This window comes from Mizuhopecten yessoensis, unplaced genomic scaffold (genome assembly GCF_002113885.1).
Source record: "Mizuhopecten yessoensis strain PY_sf001 unplaced genomic scaffold, ASM211388v2 scaffold3661, whole genome shotgun sequence".
Classification (NCBI taxonomy): Eukaryota; Metazoa; Mollusca; class Bivalvia; order Pectinida; family Pectinidae; genus Mizuhopecten; species Mizuhopecten yessoensis.
Genome location: NW_018405156.1, coordinates 118,029 through 142,744, shown reverse-complemented (window position 1 = coordinate 142,744; position 24,716 = coordinate 118,029). Strand labels below are relative to the sequence as shown.

At 38.6% G+C, this 24,716-nt stretch overlaps 1 protein-coding gene across 1 annotated transcript in view; it reads right to left on the bottom strand.

The window, feature by feature from the left end:
* LOC110447908 (sodium/hydrogen exchanger 7-like) overlaps positions 1-4,076 on the bottom strand; it is a 54,863-nt gene extending 50,787 nt beyond the window's left edge. Inside the window, exons 1-3 of the mRNA XM_021493893.1 lie at positions 3,771-4,076; positions 2,055-2,278; positions 321-398 (exon numbers count right to left, since the gene is read on the bottom strand). Of these exons, the coding sequence (XP_021349568.1) occupies positions 321-398; positions 2,055-2,278; positions 3,771-3,939 (471 nt within the window). The 5' untranslated portion in view covers positions 3,940-4,076. The remainder of the gene's footprint in view (positions 1-320; positions 399-2,054; positions 2,279-3,770) is intronic.
* Between the last annotated feature and the right edge of the window lie 20,640 nt (positions 4,077-24,716).

Sequence of the window (24,716 nt, the reverse complement as noted above, 5' to 3'; positions counted from 1 at the left end):
ACAGTATTTGGGACACCTCTACATGTATGTATCTAGATAGCCTGTTTAATACCTGGATGCATTGCCATGCCACTGTGTCTATGTTATGACATTTCAGTAAGATGGTTCTTCAACCCATTCACCCCTAAGGTCACATCTGAACCTTACCAAATCAAAAACTGGGCAAGTCCAGTCTAAAAATATAGGGGTGAATGAGAGTGAAAGTGGCCCAATCTTCAGTCGACACTTTATTCTATGACTTGATCGAGCATGAGCTGTAAGGAGGAAGCAAAAATCTGAACAAACAAATAAACAATATATACTATTTTGTCAATACTTACTCGTTTCATACTGTAACCTGCTTCAAAGATGATAAAAGGCAGCATTATGTTGAAAAAGAATTCCGGATCAAAGGTAACCTACAAAACAGAAATGAATGACAGACAGCTGGTCTTATATATATATCATGTCACAGACTTAAGATATGATGTATTTCATCCAGTTCTGATCCCATGACAGTTAAAAAATAGCCTTACTGCTCACATGAGTTTCACTGGTCTTTATTAATGCTTTAGGAACAAGTTCAAAGTCAATCAATGCATCTGTTCCAGAAAAAGATAACTAAAAAAAGTTTTGGCCAACTGGAGGTCAGGGCATTTATTCTCGATTCTTGCACCAACATGAAAACTGAAAACACTTAGCAAGGATCCTAAGTACATAGCTTTGGCATTCATCTCTGTAGTTGTTCTTAAGATGAAGTAAAAAAAAGTCTCAACCAACCAGAGGCCATGGCAGCCATCTTTGAATTTCCTCACAGGCTTTTTAGATTCCACCTGATTTTACATCATTATATGATCACTTATATCACATCACTAAATTTCAAAATATTGGAAAGTTACAGCACTTGGTGAGGTTTACATAAGGCAAGGTTGGATTTAATTGCTTCATGTGTTTATAATGACAAACATTAAAAACTTGAATCATGCAGGTTATCTTTTAAATCTTTTCTGTTTGTTAAAAAAGAAAAAGATTTTTTTTTTACCTGTAACCTACCGACAGACTCAAAGTTTGTACCTAATGTAACAGGATGTAAATATTACCTGTAACCTACCAACAGACTCAAAGTTTGTACCTAATGTAACAGGATGTAAATATTACCTGTAACCTACCGACAGACTCAAAGTTTGTACCTAATGTAACAGGATGACAATATTACCTGTAACCTACCGACAGACTTAAAGTTTGTACATAATGTAACAGGATGTAAATTTTACCTGTAACCTACCGACAGACTCAAAGTTTGTACATAATGTAACAGGATGTAAATAATGTTTCTTTCTAGGATTTACAAAAAAACATGAGAGGTAACTGAAGTGTCTACAAACTCGAAATCTATATAAAACTACGGCAAATTAGGAACAAAGGAAAGATTCACATGGAGATCCTTGAAAAAGTACAACAATAATAAGACCAGGTGTTCCAAAAGGGTAAGCATCTTCTGCTTCATTTAAAACACCCGCCATAAATCTAGGTTAAATCCTAGTAATGTCACATCCTCACATCAAGAACTTGGATAGTGACAATAAAACCACACAGAACACAAGCGAGCATAATAAAAAACAATGACCATCACACATAGAAATAGCAGATTTCCCGGAGAGATCCTATATATAAAACTTGTCTTCATCAACCTGCATCTGTCTGTCAGCAGTGAACATCTATCATGGAAGTCATGATATTTGGAGCAAGTACTTGCATACCGAATTGACTGCGACATGTAAACGTCATCAGTTGGGGAAGTAGGGATGATACTATCAAGAAAGTGAACAATCACAATCAGAAAGATGAAATCGACCACTTATGCATAGACTAGTAGTAAGCCATCCCTGTTGGTCATGCTTTAATTGTATGGTGACATTACACTAAAACAATGTACCAGAGCAATGTACCATGATTATGAAATTCTTGCCTGTAAAAAGTTAAATTGTACTAAAAAAAAAGGTAACAAAATCTTCAAATCTTTTACGTGCATATATGACAGTGAAATATAAAGACTGGTATATGAATATATTTACAGCACGAACGATGGGAGCCATTTGCTCATTCTCGTTGACCATTCCCCACAGATTGTACTTGAGAGAGTGTAGTTTATCTGTGGAGTTTTCTTCTGTTTTTAGGTTGAGGATGACAGACGACGGTGGCTGAAATGCATAGAATGTCTCATTATTGGTCAGTTCCACCTCGGGCGTCTCTGTGCTGGCTGAACTCCCGTAGCGGATCACCATGCCTACGATCATACCTACAACATAGATATTATCATTACCAGTTAACATCAAACAGGGAACAAAATCTGAACCTATCTGTCTAACAAACTTCTTCATCTTCATCTTCATACCATCCTCCATCAATACTGACAATTACGAATTGTTTGGGTCTTGTGCAGTAGTGCGTTGTTATGTACAGTGATATTTTTTTCCTTTTCGAATTTGCTACAGGATTAAAAACAGGTTAAAAGCAGTGTGTTTTAGTTGTGTTGTTGATTTTGTATTTGTGGTGCATGTCCTGAATTCTGCTACATTAGGGTTTCTCTCACTAAAAAGTCACCAAAGTGACATCTCCAGTCTGAGCATGATCGTGAGGAATGGGCTAATTAACTTAGAACATTATTCCAATGAAAAGGAGTTTTGGCTAGAAAGTACATTTATGGCAGCTGTCCTAGTATAATAAATAATATAAAACATCTGATTAAAAATTGCAATTTCTAATTAGCGACCTGTATGGGCAGTCAATTATTTTATCGTGAGGTTTTAGTAAGTCCCCAAAAGTTGTTGATGATCATCAAATCAAGATCTGCATGTATAAGTTATAATATCATTCACACAGTGATTTTGCTACCTCTTTTCTACATTTATATCACGTGGATGTGTTTAAGTACTATTTGTGAATTGAGTATACAGTATATTAAACCCTACAAAACGGTCTTCCATTCACCTATATTTACCAATAATTCTGACAAAGTGACATTGATAATCAGAACTGACAAGTTAATTGATCTTACAGCTACACTCTTCCAGGCACTGACCGTATATATACTTGACATTGCTAAACTATAGTGAGGGCATCTTAGGGTTATACCACATTGCCGTAAAAGCTAGACATTTTTACTCCCCCTTCTGAGAAATGTTGTCCCGAAATTGACCTCAGCAATCCCATATATGCACAAGTCCTTTTTGTGTATGATCAATGCATCTTCCTTAATTAACTTCTGAACACTGGCCTTACATGATACCACAGGGTTAGTGGAGAAAATATCACTTTTAATGGCTTTTACAATTATATCGCATGTAACCTTTTTTTCCATCACTATTGTGTGCTAGAAATTATACTGTAGTCACAATGACAATTGCTGTGTTGAGATAAACCAAAACGTGGCATAATTATAATTGGCCACAAACAAAATCGGATACAGCGGCTATATAACACTATGACTCATTGTCAAATGTCAAGCTCTGACAGCTGTACAACTGTCTGGACAGGACCGTCGTATAAAGTACATCATGTATATTTACATATATATAAACATATACATGCTTAATATGTGTTTTGACTTTTTATAATTTATCAAACATGCATTCTCTCCGTTAACAAAACGCCAGCTATATATATATATACTGCCGGAGTGCGTCAGTGTCATCTGAACATTATCAGTCTGGATACGATATCGACAAATTAGGATTGACGTATTGACCCTTATATGACCATCTAACACAGTGCATTACGTAACAACTTACCGTAGATCATGGATAAACCCGACTCGTGCACAAAGCGTAGCCGGCGATGTTTGAATAGCCAGATTGTCAGAATAGTCAGTAGGAGGATCCCGAGTAATATGAGGATAGTGGCACTATCTGTCTTATGAACGGTGAGCACTTGCTCCTCTTCCTCCGAAGCAACCGACATCTTTGTTTTTTGAGACGACACACACAGAAGTAATCAACTAACGAGTCGGCATTACAGAAATACGAATACACGTCATGTTGTCATTGGGTTATGTCGCCATGTTGGAAACTCCCCATACATTGGTAGTTTCGTATTTTATAGGGTTTCCTCGGTTTCTTTGTAATAAAGTAATAAACTGAGTTTTTAATTCTTATTTGAATTAAGTGGGTTACAAACGTATTCAACATGTGTGACATTTTACGAATTTGTTCACTGTTAGTTTCTTTCGTACGAAACTACAAGCATTGAAAAAATCGCAGAAGTTCATTTATCTTCTTCTTCCACATAATTGCCTCCTTCGTCTTATCGAAGATTATGCAATGTTTATGATACACAATGCGCAGGTGAACACACAATTGAAAAGTTTAGTTTGTAAAAATTAAAAAGTAAAAACACTGATGTAGTGTCAGACGTTTAAAGCTGGTTGATTCGACCCAGCAGCCTTAAGCCTAGTGAGTTCGCGATCGGGGTTTGTTAGAAGTTTAAGCTTTTTTAGTTCCAATTCGTTGAGAGTTTTCTTAAAGGTTTCCAAGTTTGTCGAATTCACAGTTTTTTAATTCAAGTTCGTTCCAGTCTTTTATTGTTCGAGGGAAGAATGAATATTTTCGTGGGTATCATCATAATATAAACAAGTATTAGCTTTCCGAAAAGCTAAGAGGACTACCAACTATAGTAAAGTTTGAGATCGATGGGTATGTAGAAGCTCGCGTAGTTAGGCTGAGAATTTATTTAAAGTATATAGATATAATTTGGTGGGCAGTGCGTCCACGAGCGGACAACTGTTAACCTGTTGGTCAGGTGGTACTGTGGAGTTTCTCTCATATAATCTAACCATTCTACGCCACCTCAAACAAATTGCAAAAGAAACGTTTTATTCATTACTATGTGTTACGGCACGGCCGTTAGTGAGGGCGGAGCCAGGTTGTACTGTAAATTCAAGCATTGAGTGATGTGTTAAATTACTAAATTAGATCTACACTGTATAGCTATACAGTGTATATTGCAGTTAAGTTTCCTTTCTTGATTTCTTTTTTGGCTGACCAGATGTTTGATATCTTGAAGTTTTCCGCCTAGGCGTATTTATGATGACATGACATTAATGTGAGATACATTTTTAAATTTGCACCTCTGGAATCCATTGCAAAAATCAAGTGCAGCATATTCTACAAAGACATTGAAATAAAACATATAGCATAGTTATCTGATATCAACGAAAAGATATACATATATATATATATATATATATACGTGTGTGTGTGTGTGGATGGGTCAAAGAAGTAATAAAGACGGTAAAATCCCATAAAACACTGGATCCTAATGGAGGTATGTCCGTAGGATACGAATTACTTAAAATATTTTAGCCGAGGGGACTATTGGTTTTATATAATAGCTATATTTTCAATTATAGTATATCAATTCTATCTTCTTGTAATATGATGTATATGTACATGTAACTGTTCTGTTTCACTGTGTCTTGAAAAAGGAGCGGATCGCTCCGAAAATTTGACAACCAATACTTGTCCACACTGTTATAATTACATCTTTGCCCCATATATATTGTGGATGAATACATTTGTTTCAGCAACTTACTGTCTCTGTTAGCAATAGAGAAAATGTATTGTTTCCTCAATTAGAAATTGAATCAGTTCAGCACATATAGATTTTTTTTTTAAATCGTGCAGATTTATAAAACAGCAGATTTTCTTTTATGAATAAAAAATAGCTGTGAGATAGTTATAAGAAATGATAATGTTACAGTATGGATTCAATTTTCTTCTTCTATTTTTTTCGTGCAAAATATCAATCAAAAAATTCTTATGAAAATAAATACTTGTATGTTTTTTTATCCTATCATTTTGCGACACTGTGATAAACTCCCTTTTTGTTGACAACCAGCACGTTGTTTTGTTAATATTTCGTTTTCTAAATATATACCACTGCAATCTCTACCCAGAGTTGTAGTAGGGAGTGCAAGGACCGTAACTCCGCGTGATAGTCTCGTTCAATCAGACTCTTGTTGTCTGCGCAAGGGTCTGATTGAACGAGACCACACTGTTAATACAATAATTTTTCGACCATTCAGAACTAGAGCAATGTAGCCGGTAACGTTATGTCAAGAGAATGTACATCTTTAACCGGAACGTATCAACTATTTAAGTATCCTATAGTTAGATATATGTTTTAAATCTTACAAAAATCATTATCTATAGTGTGTGGTTTTTATAGCTCTATATACTGTCCCTGTATACTGTCCAAATTCGAAAACACAGAAAAGTTGGGAAAGGTCAATTATTGGTGGTCAGAGGTCACACAAGCTATTTGTTATATCCATTGACAATATGATGAAATAGATACTAGTTCTATAATGACCCGGTTTTAGAATTTATCCAAAACAATGATACATTGTTCACTACTTTTGAGCGATATTCATAAATGAAAGCAAAATAAACAAAAAAAACACTCAAGTTTGGGTTTAAGATAGTAATATTTGGGACGAACTGACTTATAAATATGACATTATATTAGATTTGTAATGTTAGATAAGAGTCCTGAATTAACTAAATGTTCTATACAGTATTTATGGAACACTCGTAAAACGTTTTTAAAACGTGTTAATTGACGTATCTCTAAGGCGAATAGTAACACAAGTTTTCAGCCAATACTGGTATGGACGAGATAACTTCTGCCGATTTTAGCGATCGTCATTACCCAAAATGTAGTCCGAATTATTCTGACGTTTTATCGACTCTTTTGTATCGGTCTGTCGTCAATTAACGTATTGCGGGAAATAAGCGACCCGCGCCAAGGTCGCTCTTCAAGCTGATATTTTAGAAACAAATCGTCATTTTCACACACATGTCGCACATGGATCGAAAGATCTATTCTTCATGCACAAGATGAACATACATAACATGCCTCAAACAACCAATACAATCACTAAAAACATATGTGTTAAAACTTACTCTGTTTTACTTCACGTTTTTGGTAGCCCCGCCTTCTAATGCCACGTGACTACGGCCTACGTCATAACGGTTGGAAATATCTTCGGTAACGCGAGATCTCGTCAAGTCATGTGACATGGCTCATGCCCTAATTTCCATTAAGGAGGCTCCACCCTTTCACAATTAGCCAGCAGAATTCAATAAAAGTTTCACGTAATGGTTATATCACTATGTAGAGGTGATTTTATGAAAAACTAATCATTCCGATAAACTGGGTATTTTTTTGAAAAAATACCGAAAAATTGGTTTTTTGTCAAATTCAACACTTTCATATTTTATGATGGTGTGGCATTGTTCAAAACTATTACAACAATAACATAATGAAAAGAAACAGCTAATCAACCCTACAAATATTTTATTTATCATAAAATATCTACAACATGTTACAAAGAGCGTTTTATATTGAAATTGTATGGATAAAAGTTACTAAATACAAGCTAAAAGCGAACAGGACACATAGTTTCATACAGAGTGGTAATTTACCTTTTTTATAAGAAAAGGGGAGATAAATCTCTGTTGAAGAAATGGAGACCAATTAGTCTTCTCAATGTGGACTACAAAATTCTAGCTCGAGTAATGTCTGATAGACTTAAAGCTGTTTTACCATCCATTATTTCAGAATTCCAATCGTGTTGTGTAACTGGTCGGGATATTTCGGACACCATTTTTAGTGTACGTGATATCACTGATGTAGCTTCACAGGGAGATTTTGAAGGGTACATCCTCAAAATTGACCAAGAGAAAGCGTTTGATCGTGTAAGTCATACGTATTTATTTAAAGTTTTGGAAAAGTTTGGTTTTGGTAAAAACTTTGTTGATTGGATCAAGATTTTTTATACTAAAATTTCTAGTTCTGTCAAATGCAATGGTAATAAGTTTATCTCCATTCAAAATTCAGTCCGGCAGGGGTGTCCGATATCGGCAATGCTATACGTTTTAGCCGCGAAACCCCTGGGGAAAATGATTTTAAAGTCTCCAGATATTTCTGGTATTAAGGTTCCTCATACAGAATTTGAGTCAAAATTGTATCAACATGCAGATGATACAACTTTGATACTTAGGACTAAAGCGTCTATTGTAAATGTGTTTAACCTATTGGAGGTGTACAGTAAGGGTTCTGGTGCCAAGATAAATAAAGATAAATCAGAAATCCTATGTATTGGTAAAGGAAATATGACAATTGCCGAAATTGAAAAATTATGTATCAAATTATGTGACAAAGTTATATGTATCCTGGGTGTATATGTTGGTATTGATTTACATATGTGTAATGAAAAGAATTGGGAAAATAAAGTTGTTTCTTTCAGAAATATTCTAAGAATGTGGTCGCAAAGACAGCTAACTCTTCAAGGAAGAGCTACGGTAATTACTTCCTTATTGATGTCCAGATGTTGGTATTGTCTTACTTCACAGACTGTACCTCTGACAGTTATTAGGGATATAACGAAGTTATGTATTAACTTGTTATGGCATAGTGGTGCTCATCTGGTGGCATATGACACTATTGTTGGTAAAAGGAAGGATGGTGGTTTAAATATACCTGATATTGAATTAAAACTGAGATCTTTTCGATTAAAGTTTTTGTTCAGATGGTTGGACATATCATGTACAGCAGTCTGGAAGAATATGTGTAACTACTTTCTCAACAAAATACTCGATTTAAATCTTGACACTGAAATAATTTTTTGCAAGTTTCCAGATAAGTATTTAAGATCATTGCATATTGTTTATCGTGAAATGTTGAAGGCTTGGTATGCCTTCCAGGCAGTGAGTGAAGTTTGTTATAATATAGGTGTTTTTTTATGAACAGCCTTTGTTTTTTAACTCCAGCTTTTTGAACAATGACAAGCCTATCTTTATGGAGTCTTTCGTAAAGGTGGGTATAACTTCAGTTAAACATATGACACTAGAAGTCGTGTCCAAGTTTCTATCTTCAAATGCTGTAGCGGATGTTGTTTAAGAAACCAACCGTGATATTTCTACAGATGTGGTTTTATCTGATTTTAATACTGTTATGGGATGCATTCCAGCAGATTATAAGAAAGTGATTTTAACTAATGTACATACCAATATCAGAACAGAGTCCAGGCCATATGTTACTTATACAGATGTTAATGGGACTACTGTACAGTTACATCCCAGGACTACTCGGGATATGTACTCTTGTTTCATTCGCTACTGCTTCAAAAGTCCCAAATCATCGGGATATTGGTCAGAATTTTTTCAAAATGTTTATCATCCAAAAGTTTTTTCAATTATGTATATGCCATTTCTACCTTCTGATATAATTGATGTTCATTATCGTATTGCACATAACTCCATATTAACGATGGAGAAGTTAAAGAAAGTTGGCAAAGTAGATAGTGATACATGTCTGTTGTGCGATTCTGAGACCGAAACTTTACTGAATTTGTTGGTAGATTGTTCAGAACTTTCTGATTGTTTGGCTTATATCAATACGTTAACAAAGAAACTTTTTTTAGATGCTGATCAGAGTTACCTTTCTGATTTTTCTCTCGGAAAACTTATACTTCTGGGCTATACCAGGAAGATTAAACATACGAATGCTTTGTTCATCAACTTCTTTTAAGGAGTAGTGCGTTTATGCGTTCTTAAAAGGCGTAATCTGGTGGTAAATAAAATGACTAAAGTGAATATAAAGATTTTTTTATGTTTACATTTCGTAAATATTTTGATTATATCAAACACTACTACCTCATGAAGAAGAAATGTGTTCTATTCAAGAAATATTTTGTTGCTGAAAATAAATTGTTGAAGGCTGTAGATTTATCTTCAGGCACTGAAAATAACCTATCTTATGCATTATCATTATGATTAAGTTGTCTTTTTTGAACTCATTTGAAAATGAGCGTTGACATACCTTTTATTACCATGCTTATTTCATGTAGAAATGTACTTCTGTGATTTTTGAGTGTTTAAATATGTGTTTTATGTAAACTGTGAGGAGCCGACGGGGCCCCAACCCCGGAGGTCCTATTTGCTGGGACTAATAAAAGTTCATTTTTAAAAGAAAAAAACAAACAAACCGATGGGTAGTCATTAACACGTGTCAATATTTTTGACGTCGATGAATCGAACCCTGCTGCACTCTCATTTTTTTAAAGAAAACCGTTTTGTAGGTTTTAAATATCTACTTATCCAGCTTACAATTCCCTGTCAAAAATTCAATTAAATCAAATGAAAATAAAATAACAGACATTTCGTCTGTACAATAAAGCACACGGCAAGCCATTGTTCCATTAAATAACCACGCTGTGTCATATACTTCATGTAAGGTTTTCAAATATATGCAAATCAAAAATTGGCAGTGACATTGAAAGACACACAATAGGATATAATTCATTATATAGCTCATGATGGGGCGTATTATGGCTCAATACATATAAGCAGAATACAGTTTATTCATTTCGACAACGAAAAAAACCCGTTATAGATAATAAGATGTGAAATTATCTAATCAGCCTTGTATACGCATTAATGTCTCAGATACAAAGCAATCGTGGGTACTGAGTTTGGGATGTTGTATTACAGCCACATAGGACATTTATCGTGAACATTGTTTGTGGCACCCTGTTAATTTGGATTGTTTTTAGGATTTATATTTATTATCGCTCGTTGTGTTATGTCTGTGTTGTTCGTATCCTACGTCGTGTTTGTGTGTGTCTGTTGGTCTGATATGCGTACGGTGCTCGTTGTGTGATTGTTGCGTTGTGCGTATCCTACACCGTGTGTTAGGTAATTGCTCGTTGTGTGTTTTGTATGTGCGGTTCGTGAGTGTCCGGAGAGTGTTCGTATGACGTATGTAGGTCTAAAACAGGTTTGACCACTGACGGACAGTACAGGACATGCGCGTTGCGTTTTCCTTTTCTCTCTTTTGTACTTTTGCCGCCGTTTGGTAGTTCTTCTTTGACCATCTATCAGAGAGGTTGTATTTTTCACCAAGATGTAGATCTAATCTATATTTATTTATTCACGTCCTGGGCACCACATGCCAAGGACTTTTGTCTATGTTCTCATCATTAAACACATCTATGAAGAGAATCTTGTGTCGGTCGTTATTACGCCAAGACCCTCCCCTAAAATCCGACTACGTTACATTGGCGCCCACGTAGGGACTTGGCACTATGTGATTTGCAACTACCGGAGACGTCCATTGAATACACCCCCATGCGCCCCGCATATGTGTATTCAAACCGGAAATGGAGCGGAAAACCTGTGTAGTGTTCACAGCGATGTTTCAACTTTACACTCAGTTCTTGTTGCCTTTCCATGAATTAATTGACTGCCCGTGTACCGGTAAGCTGAACTTGGATGTTCGTGTTCTCCTGTGATTCTGACAGGCTAGATTTTATTCATTCGCGCTCGAGCCCTGGATTATAGTGTGCACACTGACAGTTTCTGTATGTATTCGCCGGACTGCGTCGCCGAAGAGGAACATCAGCACATTGACTTTTGCATTATTAAATAAGGTTATTGTGATCATATTATTTACTTGTCTATTTATAATTATCATTTGCATTGCAATTGTATCTCATCTGCAATTTATTGTGTGTATTTTTGATGAAATTTTTGTGGTATTAGGACCTTCTCTGTATAATATACTTTGGGTATTTTTTTTTTCATTTTTTTTCATTTCTTGTTGACACGACCTTGACCTTTGTGTTTACATCCGGTCTTGGTTTTATTTCCGGTTATATTGTAAAACATTTGTTTAGATATATACCACGGACTTAGATCTAATTCTGTGGATATAATATTTTCAAGAGTTTTTTTTCAACCGGACCACTGGTATTTTTTGTTGTTATCATAATATTCAGCTTGGTGGTGCTCCATTATTTTTTTTCCTAGGCCGTTTCTTAACAGTTTTTTTTTTGCTGTGTCGGAATATTTTATTATTATTATTCTCTCTAAGTATTCCTAGGTTATTCTAGTTGGTATAATTTCCTTTCTCTTTTCCTTGACTTCATTTTTACTTTGACACATTGACATTTATTGACATATGTGGTGTAGGATGTATGATTCCTGTATGCTTGCTGTGAGATTACTTGTTTTTTGTGCATTTTGTGTTGATTTGTGTTATTTCTTTGTGGGGGTTCACTTGCATTTATTGTGAAATATTTACTTCATGTACATGTTTTTTTTCCCTGCCTAGTGTATGATTTGCATACGTTAACTTACATATTTCATTGCAGCATTTTTTTTTTGGATGCAGTAACAAGCAGAAGGGATTGGTAAGTTTGTAGTTAAGTGTATTGGTGTTATTTCTTTAATAGACAATTATTTTTATATTATATGTAGTTTATTTCAGTACACCAATCTTGTGCTATTGCTTCATTGGACTTTATTGATTTGCTTTTGATGTGTTGTATGCAATTTACTTTATATTGATCTCGAAATCTGTTACTTTAATCATATCGGATACTGAGGAAGCAAGTAAGTTGTTCAAAGGGTTCAAGGACCTGGGAGTTGTTCCAAATTTTGACTCGCCCGAGTCTCTGCGCCAATGGATGTTAGAATACGCAGCTCTACAGAAGTCTGATGAAGAGAAAGAGGAGAAGCCTCCTGTTATTCCATATGTAATTCCCACTCCAGCTGTTCAGGTTCCTATTACCATACACAGACCCAGACTTTCTTCATTTTCTGGAGACCCGCCTTTATCTAAAGGAGATGTCACCTACGCTCAATGGAAGTACGAGGTCACGAGCTATATGGGAGATGATATCCATTCGAGGGAATCCATCCTTGAGGCAGTACGGTTGTCGCTGAAAGGTGAGCCAAAGAGTGTGCTGATGAGGATGAGGTGCGGAGCCACTCTAGGTGAAATTCTGGACAAGATGCAGATGGTCTATGACAGAATGGATACAGCGGAATCCCTCCTGGCAGAATTTTACTCTGCCCAGCAGCATGATGATGAGACAGTTTCTGCCTGGGGTTTTCGTTTGGAGGAGATACTCAACAAGGCTTCGGAACGGACTGCTATCAAGGGAAGTAAAATCGATTCAATGCTTAGAACTGTATTTTATGAAGGACTCCGCCCGGCTCTAAGGGACCTCTCAGGACATACGCTTGACAGTATTAAGGATTTCGATGAGCTGCGTCAAGCCATTAGGAGACCAGAATATGCACGTGGACTGGAACCAAAATCCTCAAAGCCAGCTCATGTGAAGATGATGTCTCCGGAGAAGTCTACACCATCAGCGATATCTTCCAACTCGGGCATAGCAGAGTTGAGGGACATGATGTTGCAGTTAACGGCACGGTTTGAAGATCTGGAGAAGAAGCGTGTTAGTGGTAAGAAGAACCAAAAGGGACCAAGAGATTCCCAGTCATCAGGTGCCCCCATGGAGATAAGTTCAAACAGGGAGGATGTACCTCCCATGGCTACCAGGGACCAAAGAATTACCAGCACGGTACTGATTATTTCACGCCTCAATCTGATAGACGTCATGACAGACAAGGTGAAGAGTACTACAATCCCGAGGTACGTCGGCCTAATTACCCTCCGCCACCCAGGATGGAGCCCCAGGACCAGTGTCAACCAGTTGAAGACCGTCCTCAAGGTCCACAGTGTTATAGGTGCGGTCAATATGGTCATTTACAGATAGGCTGTCGTGTTATTATGGATCACTCCAGGGGACATTTAAACTTCAATCGGCCTATGAGCAGGGGGTACCCGAAGGTCGAAGGACGTCCGGCTGGAGGATGTCAAACCCCATTAAACACGAAGTGACCAAAAGACAGGAACCTGACAACCCCCCTGGCTTAACTGGGGATTGCAATGTTGTTGATCTTTTTATAGATGCCTTCCCACCCAAGCTCTGTTAGACACTTGGGCTACAGTGTCTAGTGTTAGCCAAGGATTTTATGAGATGAACCTGTCACATATACCTCTACAACCAATTAGGGATGGATCTTTGGACATCCAGGTAGCTGGCGGTGCTCTACTGCCCTATCTTGGATACATTGAGGTCACTCTACAGATAGACAGGATACACAGGGAGGATGGGTCCAAGTGTCTGTTACTCGTTGTGCCCAACTACAATTTTAACCAGATAGTACCTGTGTTGCTGGGAACAAACGTGTTAACACATTTTATGGAAAGATGTCGAGAATGGTATGGTGAGAGAGACTTGCAACATGCTCCTTTGACGACACCGTGGTACACTTCTTTCCGATGTATTTCGCTTCGGGAAAAGAAGTTAGAGAGGAACGGGTATTGTCTTGCTATAGCACGGAGTGCTGAGCCAAGCAGCTTTGTTATACCGCCCAATGGGAGAATGGATATACAGTGTAAGTTGGACAGAGAAGTTTATTATCCTGATGTCTGTGCCTTGATGCAACCCACCTGCAATTCCGTCATCCCTGACGACATGGATATAGCACCCACTATATTTACATATCACCATGGCAGAAATGGACTTGTATCTGTTAACATCTCCAACTTAACCACTGTTGTGGTGCCATCGCGAGGGATAGTATGCGAATTACAACCGGTAAAAGTCCAGCACCCCTTGCATGGGGTGGTACCTCCGGAAGTGAAGGAGGAGTGTCCAGACAACTACCTTGAGAGGGCGACCTTTAGTGTGGAGCTGGATGATGGTCTGCTGAAGAGAGGGAAGGAAGTATTATCATATTTTCCAGATGTATTCTCTACCGGGGACCTTGACCTTGGGCACACTGTCGCTTTTCCTCATCGGATTGAGTTGAATGACACGACACCCTTCAAACAGCGACATCGGAGGATACCTCCCGCAATGGTCCAGGAAGTCAGAGAACACATACAGCAGTTGTTGGCATGCGGAGTTATTCGAAGATCATGTTCACCCTGGGCGTCTGGTGTGGTTCTAGCTAGGAAGAAGGACGGATCCTTACGCATGTGTTTTGATTACCGCCAACTTAACCAGAAAACCATAAAAGATGCCTATGCTCTCCCTCGGATTGAGGAAATACTGGACTCCCTTTCTGGATCCACATTGTTCTCCGTATTAGACATGAAAAGTGGCTACCATCAGGTGGAGGTGGCAGAGCACCATAAGGAGCGGACGGCATTTACGCTAGGGCCACTTAGATTCTACGAGTATAACCGGATGCCGTTTGGACTGGCCAACGCTCCAGCCACCTACCAAAGACTTATGGAACAATGTCTCGGGGAATTAAATATGGTGGACTGTTTCATCTACTTAGATGACGTTATCATATTTTCATCCACATTTGAAGAGCATTTGGAGAAACTTCAACGTGTACTTCAGCGTTTGAGGGAACATGGAATAAAGCTGTCTCCCAAGAAGTGTTCTTTCTTCCAACGCCGTGTGAAGTACCTGGGATTTATAGTGACGTCAGCTGGGATAGAAGCAGACCCTAGTAAAGTGGAGAAGGTTATAAACTGGGAACGGCCATCCAGTCCTGAGGATGTTCGCCAGTTTCTGGGCTTCGCCGGTTACTATAGGAAGTTTATAAAAGATTTTGCGAAGATAGCCCGACCCTTAACGGAACTTATGCCAGCACCAAAGAAACCCAGAAAGAAGGGAGACAACACTAACTGTTGGAGTTGAGCAGGAATATGCATTTAACTCTTTGAAAGAGAGATTGGCTTCCCCACCAGTATTGGCCTACCCAGACTACGTCAAGCCATTTAAGGTTCACTGTGATGCAAGTCACAAAGGTCTCGGAGCGATTCTGTATCAGGAAAAGGACAATAAGTCGCACGTCATCGCTTACGCCAGTCGAGGATTGTCAAGATCAGAACGAAACTATCCAGCTCATAAGTTGGAGTTTCTAGCAATGAAATGGGCCATCACAGAGAAGTTTAAAGACTACTTGTTCGACCACCACTTAACTGTAGTGACAGACAATAACCCGCTCACTTATGTTCTGACAAGCGCAAAGCTGGATACCACAGGTCATCGCTGGCTAGCTGCTCTTTCCGCCTATGACTTTAACATCCGTTATCGGCCAGGGAAATCTCAGGTTGATGCTGATACGCTGTCTCGACTACCTACAAAGGAGATATGTGAGCATGATATCAGAGAGGACACCATTTCTGAGGACTCTGTCTCGGCGGTGTGTCAGATGCTGTGTGCACAGCCTCACTTTGAGAGTATTTGCTTAGCGGATACTACGGTAGATGGAATGGAAACCACTTGCTTGCAGGATCTTGAGCTGGAGCAGTTGAGTTTCAATTATATGAGGACTGCGCAGAGGAAAGATGTACTTCTTGGACCGTGTATCAACAACGTCCAAAATGGTGTTAGGCCCAGGAGGGAGGAGTTGCCAGAGTTGGCGTGGAATCCTTCGCTGTACCGTCACTTTGATTCTCTCACAGTCAGGCGAGGAGCCCTTTACCATCAAGCATCTGTGGATGGGGAGACAAAACACCAATTGGTTCTTCCTTCATCACTTGTGCCTGTAGTTTTGAGGAGTCTGCATAACAACATGGGACATCTAGCTGTTGCCAAAACTTTATCCCTTTGTAGAGACCGCTTTTATTGACCATCCATGTCTGCAGACGTCGAGAAGTGGATTAAAAGATGCAACCGATGTTTGCGGAGGAAAACCCCCACCAGTGAGAGGGCACCTTTAGTCTCTATTCAGACTACGCAACCGCTGGAGCTTGTATGTATGGACTACTTAACATTGGAGCCTTCCAAGGGGAATTACCAGCACATATTGGTCATTACCGACCACTTCACTCGCTACGCTGTCGCAGTCCCAACCCGTAACCAGACTAGCAAGACCACCGCTGAGGCTTTGCTCCATAATTTTATAGTGCATTATGGAATGCCTAAGCGCTTGCACTCAGACCAGGGAATGACGTTCAGAAGCAAGCTGGTGAAACAGTTATGTCGCGTGACAGGCATTTCACAGTCCCAGACTACCCCATATCATCCGCAGGGAAATGGACAATGCGAGCGCTTCAACCGCACACTATTGAGCATGCTCGGAACCCTTGAGGAGGAGGAGAAGCGGGACTGGAAATCCTACGTCGCACCCCTAGTCCATGCATATAATGCGACCAGGAACGAGTCTACAGGATATTCACCATTCTATCTCATGTATGGAAGGGAGCCACGGCTACCTGTAGATCTCGCCTTTGGTTTGGAGTCAGATGCTTCAAAGGAGTCGTTGTCCAGCTATGTGGAGTCACTGAGAAGACGTCTGAAGGAATCTTATGCTATTGCCCTTACCAAGAGTAGCACTGCCAAATCCAGACAGAAGTCAGAATACGATATAAGAGTTCGTGGCGCCTGTGTCCGCACAGGAGATCGTGTCTTGGTCAAGGTAGTTGCTTTCGACGATAAGTGGGAGGAAGACATTTATGTAGTGTTAGACCAGCCCAATTTGGACATGCCAGTGTATGTTGTACAGAAGGAGGATGGTCGAGGGAGAAAACGCACTTTACACAGAAATCTTCTCCTTCCCATCGGTTCTTTGACGACAGATATGGTTGCTAGGACAGATGATACCCCTACACCACAACCACGGAAATCCCCAACCCCAGCAGCGAGATTGACACGAGAGAGGAAGAAGGAGCTACGGAGAGAGTCACAGGCCAAACCTGTGGACGAAATGGAAGTTTCTACCATTATTGTCTCCGATGACAGTGATATGGAGCTCCTCGTGTCAATGCCTCCTACGCCAGCTGTTGGTGACACCCAGACAGGTGCCATGGATACAACAACTGCGCAGCCTGTAAACGACCATGAGTCGACAATGGTCCCTGCTGAAGAGGATGCGGCCTCCCATATTGAACGGGACAATAGGGAAGACGTTGATCCACTGGGAGGACAGGAGGAGGGTCATAGTGAAGATACAGCCGGGGTAGAGTCTCCACCTATTCCTAGACGCTCGGGGAGAGACCGTAGGCCACCAAAGAAATACACCAGTGGTGATTATGTGATGGCAATAGGAGCAGCTCCAGAACCTCACTTGGTACGGAAGGCGGACTACCTTCGCTCTCTCGCCCCTGGTGATATTCTGGCTCCAGGAGTGGAAAGAGTTCTGGAAGCTGTATTGTCAGTTGTGCAGTCATCTATCTGATTTGTTTTTATCACTGTTTTATCATTTGCCTTACTATGCAATGTCATATTTGTCTGCAGTGTATAATTAGTATTGTATTCTACCTTGTAATGACTTCCCGTTACAGATTCCAGTATACATCTATTGTCCGCATTTCCCATTTTAGGGATGGCGAGGACGCCATTTCTTGCACATGGGGGTGTATGTGGCACCCTGTTAATTTGGATTGTTTTTAGGATTTATATTTAATATCGCTCGTTGTTATGTCTGTGTTGTTTGTATCCTACGTCGTGTTTGTGTATGTCTGTTGGTCTGATATGCGTACGGTGCTCGTTGTGTGATTGTTGCGTTGTGCGTATCCTACACCGTGTGTTAGGTAATTGCTCGTTGTGTGTTTTGTATGTGCGGTTCGTGAGTGTCCGGAGAGTGTTCGTATGACGTATGTAGGTATAAAACAGGTTTGACCACTGACGGACAGTACAGGACATGCGCGTTGCGTTTTCCTTTTCTCTCTTTTGTACTTTTGCCGCCGTTTGGTAGTTCTTCTTTGACCATCTATCAGAGAGGTTGTATTTTTCACCAAAATGTAGATCTAATCTATATTTATTTATTCACGTCCTGGGCACCACATGCCAAGGACTTTTGTCTATGTTCTCATCATTAAACTTATCTATGAAGAGAATCTTGTGTCGGTCGTTATTACGCCAAGACCCTCCCCTAAAATCCGACTACGTTACATGTTCACGTAACAACCCTGGCTAGCAGGGAAGACGCGCTTCGCTACCTTTTCAAGATAAACGTAAAGTTTGAATTGCATTTTCACCGAAATTCAAACAACAAAATTGCCGTATTCTTAAAATATTACGTGATGTTAATTGAACATACAATTAAAACCTGTTGTTCGCAACATAAAGGCAAATCACAAAGTTTGAATAAGACAATCAAAATCTACGCTAATGTAACATCTAATGCGGTGGTGTAGTGGGTTAAACCGATAGGTACTCATTAACACGTGTCAATATTTTTGTCGTCGATGGATCGAACCCTGTTGCACTCTCACTTTTTTTTTAAAAGAAAATCGTTTTTGTAGGTTTTAAATATCTACTTATCCAGCTTACAATTCCCTGTCAAAAATTCAAATGAATCAAATGAAAAAAAACCCCAGACATTTCGTCAGTACAATGAAGCACACGGCAAGCCATTGTTCCATTAAATAACACCGCTGTGTCATATACTTCATGTAAGGTTTTCACATATATACAAATCAAAAATTGGCAGTGACATTGAAAGACACAAAATAGGATATGATTCATTATATAGCTCATGATGAGGCATATTATGGCTCAATACATATAAGCAGTATACAGTTTATTCATTTCGACAACGAAAAAAACCCGTTATAGATAATAAGATGTGAAATTATCTAATCAGCCTTGTATGCGCATTAATGTCTCAGATACACAGCAATCTTGGGTATTGAGTTTGGGATGTTGTATACTTATAGATAGATGGAAAGTTTAATACGATAGAAATTCAACGATGAAACACTACAGCCGCATAGGACATTTATCGTGAACATTGCTCACGTAACAATCCTGGCTAGCAGGAAAGACGCGCTTCGCTACCTTTTCAAGATATACGTAAAGTTTGAATTGCACATTCACGTATATTCAAACAACAAAATTGCTGTCTCTTAAAATATTACGTGATGTTAATTGAACATACAATTAAAACATGTCGTTCTCAACATAAAGGCAAATCAGAAAGTTTGAATAAGACAATCAACATCTACGCTAATGTAACATATAATGCGGTGGTGTAGTGGGTTAAACCGATAGGTACTTATATATTAGCACGTGTCAATATTTTTGTCGTCGATGGATCGAACCCTGCTGCACTCTCACTTTTTTTCAAAAGAAAATCGTTTTTGTAGGTTTTAAATATCTACTTAAATTATCCAGCTTACAATTCCCTGTCAAAAATTCAAATGAATCAATGAAAATAAAATAACAGACATTTCGTCAGTACAATAAAGCACACGGCAAGCCATTGTTCCAATAAATAACCACGCTGTGTCATATACTTCATGTAAGGTTTTCACATATATGCAAATCAAAAATTGGCAGTGATATTGAAAGACACACAATAGGATATGATTCATTATATAGCTCTTTATTTTGCATATCATGACTAAATACATATAAGCTGTATACAGTTTATTAATTTCGACACCGAAGAATAACCGTTATAGATAATAAGATGTGAAATTATCTAATCAGCCTTGTATACGCTTTAATGTCTCAGATAAACAGCAATAAAGGCAAATCAGAAAGTTTGAATAAGACAAAAAGAATCTACGCTAATGTAACATCTAATGCTGTGGTGTAGTGGGTTAAACCGATAGGTATTCATTACCACGTGTCAATATTTTTGTCGTCGATGGATCGAACCCTGCTGCACTCTCACTTTTTTTAAAAGAAAATCATTTTTGTTGTTTTTGAATATCTACTTTTCCAGCTTACAATTCCCTGTAAAAAATTCAAATGAATGAAATGAAAATACAATAACAGACATTTCGTAAGTACAATAAAGCACACGGCAAGCCATTGTTCATGAAATAACCACGCTCTGTCATAGAATATAGGCGAAGGTCATTCATTTGAACAAACTTTGTAGCCATTCAATCCTGCATGCTACTGGCGAAATATCATCACCCTGGACCTTTTGGTTATAGAAGAAGTTGTTTAAAGGTTTTCAAGACAATAGACTCCAATGACCTTGAATATAAGTGAAGATCATTTGTTTGAACAAACTTCGTAGCCCTTCATACCAACATCCCTCTGGCAAAATATCATCACCCTGGACCTTTTGGTCACGCTACAGAAGTCGTTTAAAGGTTTTTAAGACAATTGACTCCTTTGACCTTGAATAATAGTGAAGGTCATTTGTTTGAACAAACTTTGTAGCCCTTCATGCCAACATCCTTCTGGCCAAATATCATCACCCTGGACCTTTTGGTTATGCTACAGAAGTCGTTTAGAGGTTTTCAAGACAAATGACCCCTGTGACCTTGAGTATGGGCAAAATGCCATTCATTTGAACAAACTTGGTAACCTATCATCCCAACATCCTTCTGATCAAATATCATCACCCTGGACCTTTCGGTTTTATACAATAATTCGTTTAAAGGCTTTTAAGATAATTGACCACTGTGACCTTGAATATAGACGAAGGTCTTTCGTTTGAATAAACTTGATAGCCCTTCATCCCTGCTATTACTGGCCAAATCTCATCACCCGGAGACTATTGGTTATTCAGAAGATGTTTTTTTAAAGATTTCAACATATTTGACCCCTGTGAACTTGAATATGGGTGAAGGTCATTCACTTGAACCAACTTGGTAGCCCTTTATCAAAGCATGCTACTGGTCAAATATCAACACCCAAGACCATTTGGTTATTCAGAAGAAGTTGTTGAAAAATTTCAACATATTTGACCCATGTGACCTTGAATATGGATTAAGGTCATTCATTTGAACAAACTTGGTAGCCCTTTATCCCAGACTGTTACTGGAAAAATATCATCAGCCTTGGCCTCTTGGTTATTCAGAAGATGTTTAAAGTAAAAAGTTGACGCCGGACGGTCAACGGACGCCCCACTATGCCATGAGCTAATAAGCTACCAGATAAATCTTATGAATCCATTCTTAAGAACAAATTCTTTAGTAGGTTGAGGTAATTTTCATTCGCAAACTTTGGTGAGCTCTATCCCAGAAAGTCACCAGCCAAATATTATAATTATATGCCCCCCTATTATTCAGAAGAAGTCATTTGATGTTTTTGATTTTTGACATATTTGACCCCTGTGACCTTGAAAATAAGTCAAGGTCATTTTCATTCTCAAACTTTGTTTGGCTCTATCTCATGATACCTTCAGCCAAATATGAAGATTAGATACCTTTTAGTTCTCCAGAGGAAGTCGTTTAAAGAGTTTGACATATTTGACCGCTGTGACCTTGAAGGAATGTCAAGGTTTGTTGGTTTGATGTTTGTTTGATTTTGTTTAACGTCCTATTAACAGCTAAGGTCATTTAAGGACGGCCTCCCCTGTGTGCAAGATGCATGCGTGTAGTGTATGTGTGTATTTTGGGAGGCTGCGATATGTTCGTGTTAGTCTCCTTGTGATAGCGCGGAACTGATGCCGACTTTATAGTGCTACCTCACTGAGACATACTGCCGAAGACACCCAGCAGGACGCCCCACCCGGTCACATTATACTGACAACGGGCGAACCAGTCGTCCCACTCCTAATTTGCTGAGCGTTAAGCAGGAGTAGAAACTACCATTTTTAAAGACTTTGGTATGTCTCGGCCAGGGGACAGAACCCAAAGCCTTCCTCACAGGGGCGAACGCTCAACAAATGGCCAAAAGTGAGGCATTGTCAAGGGAGACATTAGGAAGAAGAAAGTTATTTAGAAAGGAGAGAAGAGATAAGGTCCCAAATATAGTCGCCTCTTACGATCATGTAATTGGGGGCAGCAGGTACAATTCTTACGCCCTACCTGCAGGGACTAGAAAGTCAAGGTCATTTTCATTCTCATACTTTGTTGATCTTCAGCCCAGGACGCCACCAGCTGCTATACCTTTTATTTCTTCAGAAGAAGTCGTTTTAAGAGTTTGACATATTTGACCTCTGTGACATTGAAAATAGGTCAAAGTCATTTTCATTCTCAAACTTTGTCGGGCTCCATCCTAGGAAGCCACCAGCAAAATATGAAGATTCTTAACTTATCATTTCTTCAGAAGAAGTCGTTTAAAGCGTTTTACAAATTTGACCCCTGTGACCTTAAAAGAAGGTCAAAACCATTTTCATTCTCAAACTTTGTCTGGCTCCATCCTAGAAAGCCACCAGCCAAATATGAGGATTCTATACCTTGTATTTCTTCAGAAGAAGTCGTTTGAAGCGTTTGACCTATTTGACCTCTGTGACCTTGAAAGCAATGATACATTATTGTAAGTAAATCCCTCACCTCTCAATAACAACGTATATGATTTCAGAAAGAACCCACAACAGTAAATGGATAAAAGGGCAAAATGGATGGGAAAACAAAACAATTTATTCAATTTTTCTCTTTTTATTATTTCAAAATAATTCACAAAAACTAAAATGATTAAAATAAATACAAAAATATCAACCACATTGACAAATACTAAACTTGATGATTTCTTTTGTTCCAAACAATGTGATATCTAGGGGTAACTATCACAAGTTCTTGGTCCCACAATCCTCTGTAAAACTAAGGGCTGGTGAAAGCATGTGTAATTTTTTGTGATGAAAGCGATGTATTTTGTTTTTATTTTTTCTGAAAAGAAGATTTCTAGCCAACCATCCAGCTGTAATAACGTCATCAGTTTATCAACAATAAATGACATCATTCCACCGTTTTCATTATTACATGACACGTGACTTGAAGCGTGTCTACAACCTGGCAGAAATACTGTAACATAATGTGGAATAAAATATTTTTATACATTAAAATTTCACTTTGTTTCAGCCCAATACATATCAAGCTCAAAACTGGGAAATGGTGACCTCACCATGTCTAGTGTAAAATTCCACACACTCTCAAAACTTCAAAATACAATACAGTAATAGTATGGAATCAATACAATTTTACAGTGTAAACAGTGAACACATTCTTCCTGAGAATGGTGAGACAATATACAGTTGTTTCATGCCTTATCAGTCAACAGTCAAAACTATTTTCCCGGGGAGTTGGGACCCTCCAGATGAACTGTTTCTCAAGGCCGCAGGCCGAGGGAAAAAGTTCATTTGGTGGGTCCCAACTCCGAGGGAAAATGGTTTTGACTGTTGACTGAAAAGGCATGAAACAACTGTTTTGTTACTTGACCAATGAAAAACCAAAAAGATCTATGTGGAATGTGATGTTTAGATCTACCGACAGACAACCGTCAACAATCCAGTACCAAAAACGCTTGATCATCGGGGTGCTCGTAATTATAGGTGCATTCGATTACCTAACATGTGACCAGTCAACAGTTGCACGTGACCAGTCAACAGTTTCACGTATCCAGTCAACAGTTTCACGTGACCAGTCAACAGTTTCACGTGACCAGTCAACAGTTTCACGGTGACCAGTCAACAGTTTTACGGTAGCACACATTAGCTATAGTTCGTTTGGTGAATTGTCTGGGAAACAGTCGAAATTGATTAATATGCATTTATATAGCGAGTCAGGTAACAATATATTCTAGATAACCGGTAGCATTCAACGAACAATTAGGCAAAAACATAAAACAAGAGGCCCATGGGCCTTAACGGTCACCTGAGTCTACAGTATTTATTTTTGTTGTTGAAATATGTACCAATTTGAGTAAAAAATAGTATAATGTTAACTTAACTTTGTCAGGACCATGAGCTGATCATTCCTAGACCAATTTTAAGTGAGATCGGCCTATTAGAACTTAGTAGCAAAATAGCGGCCATGGCAGCCAAATTGTATTTCTGATTGACCCGAAAAATAACAACACTTTGTCAGGACCATGATTCGATCATTCCTACAAAGTTTCAGTTCAATCGGCCAAGTAGATCTTTACTTTAAGTTTGAAATAGTTTACCAAAATGGCAGCTGTGGTGGCCATATTGGATTTCTGATCGACCTGAAAAATAACAACACTT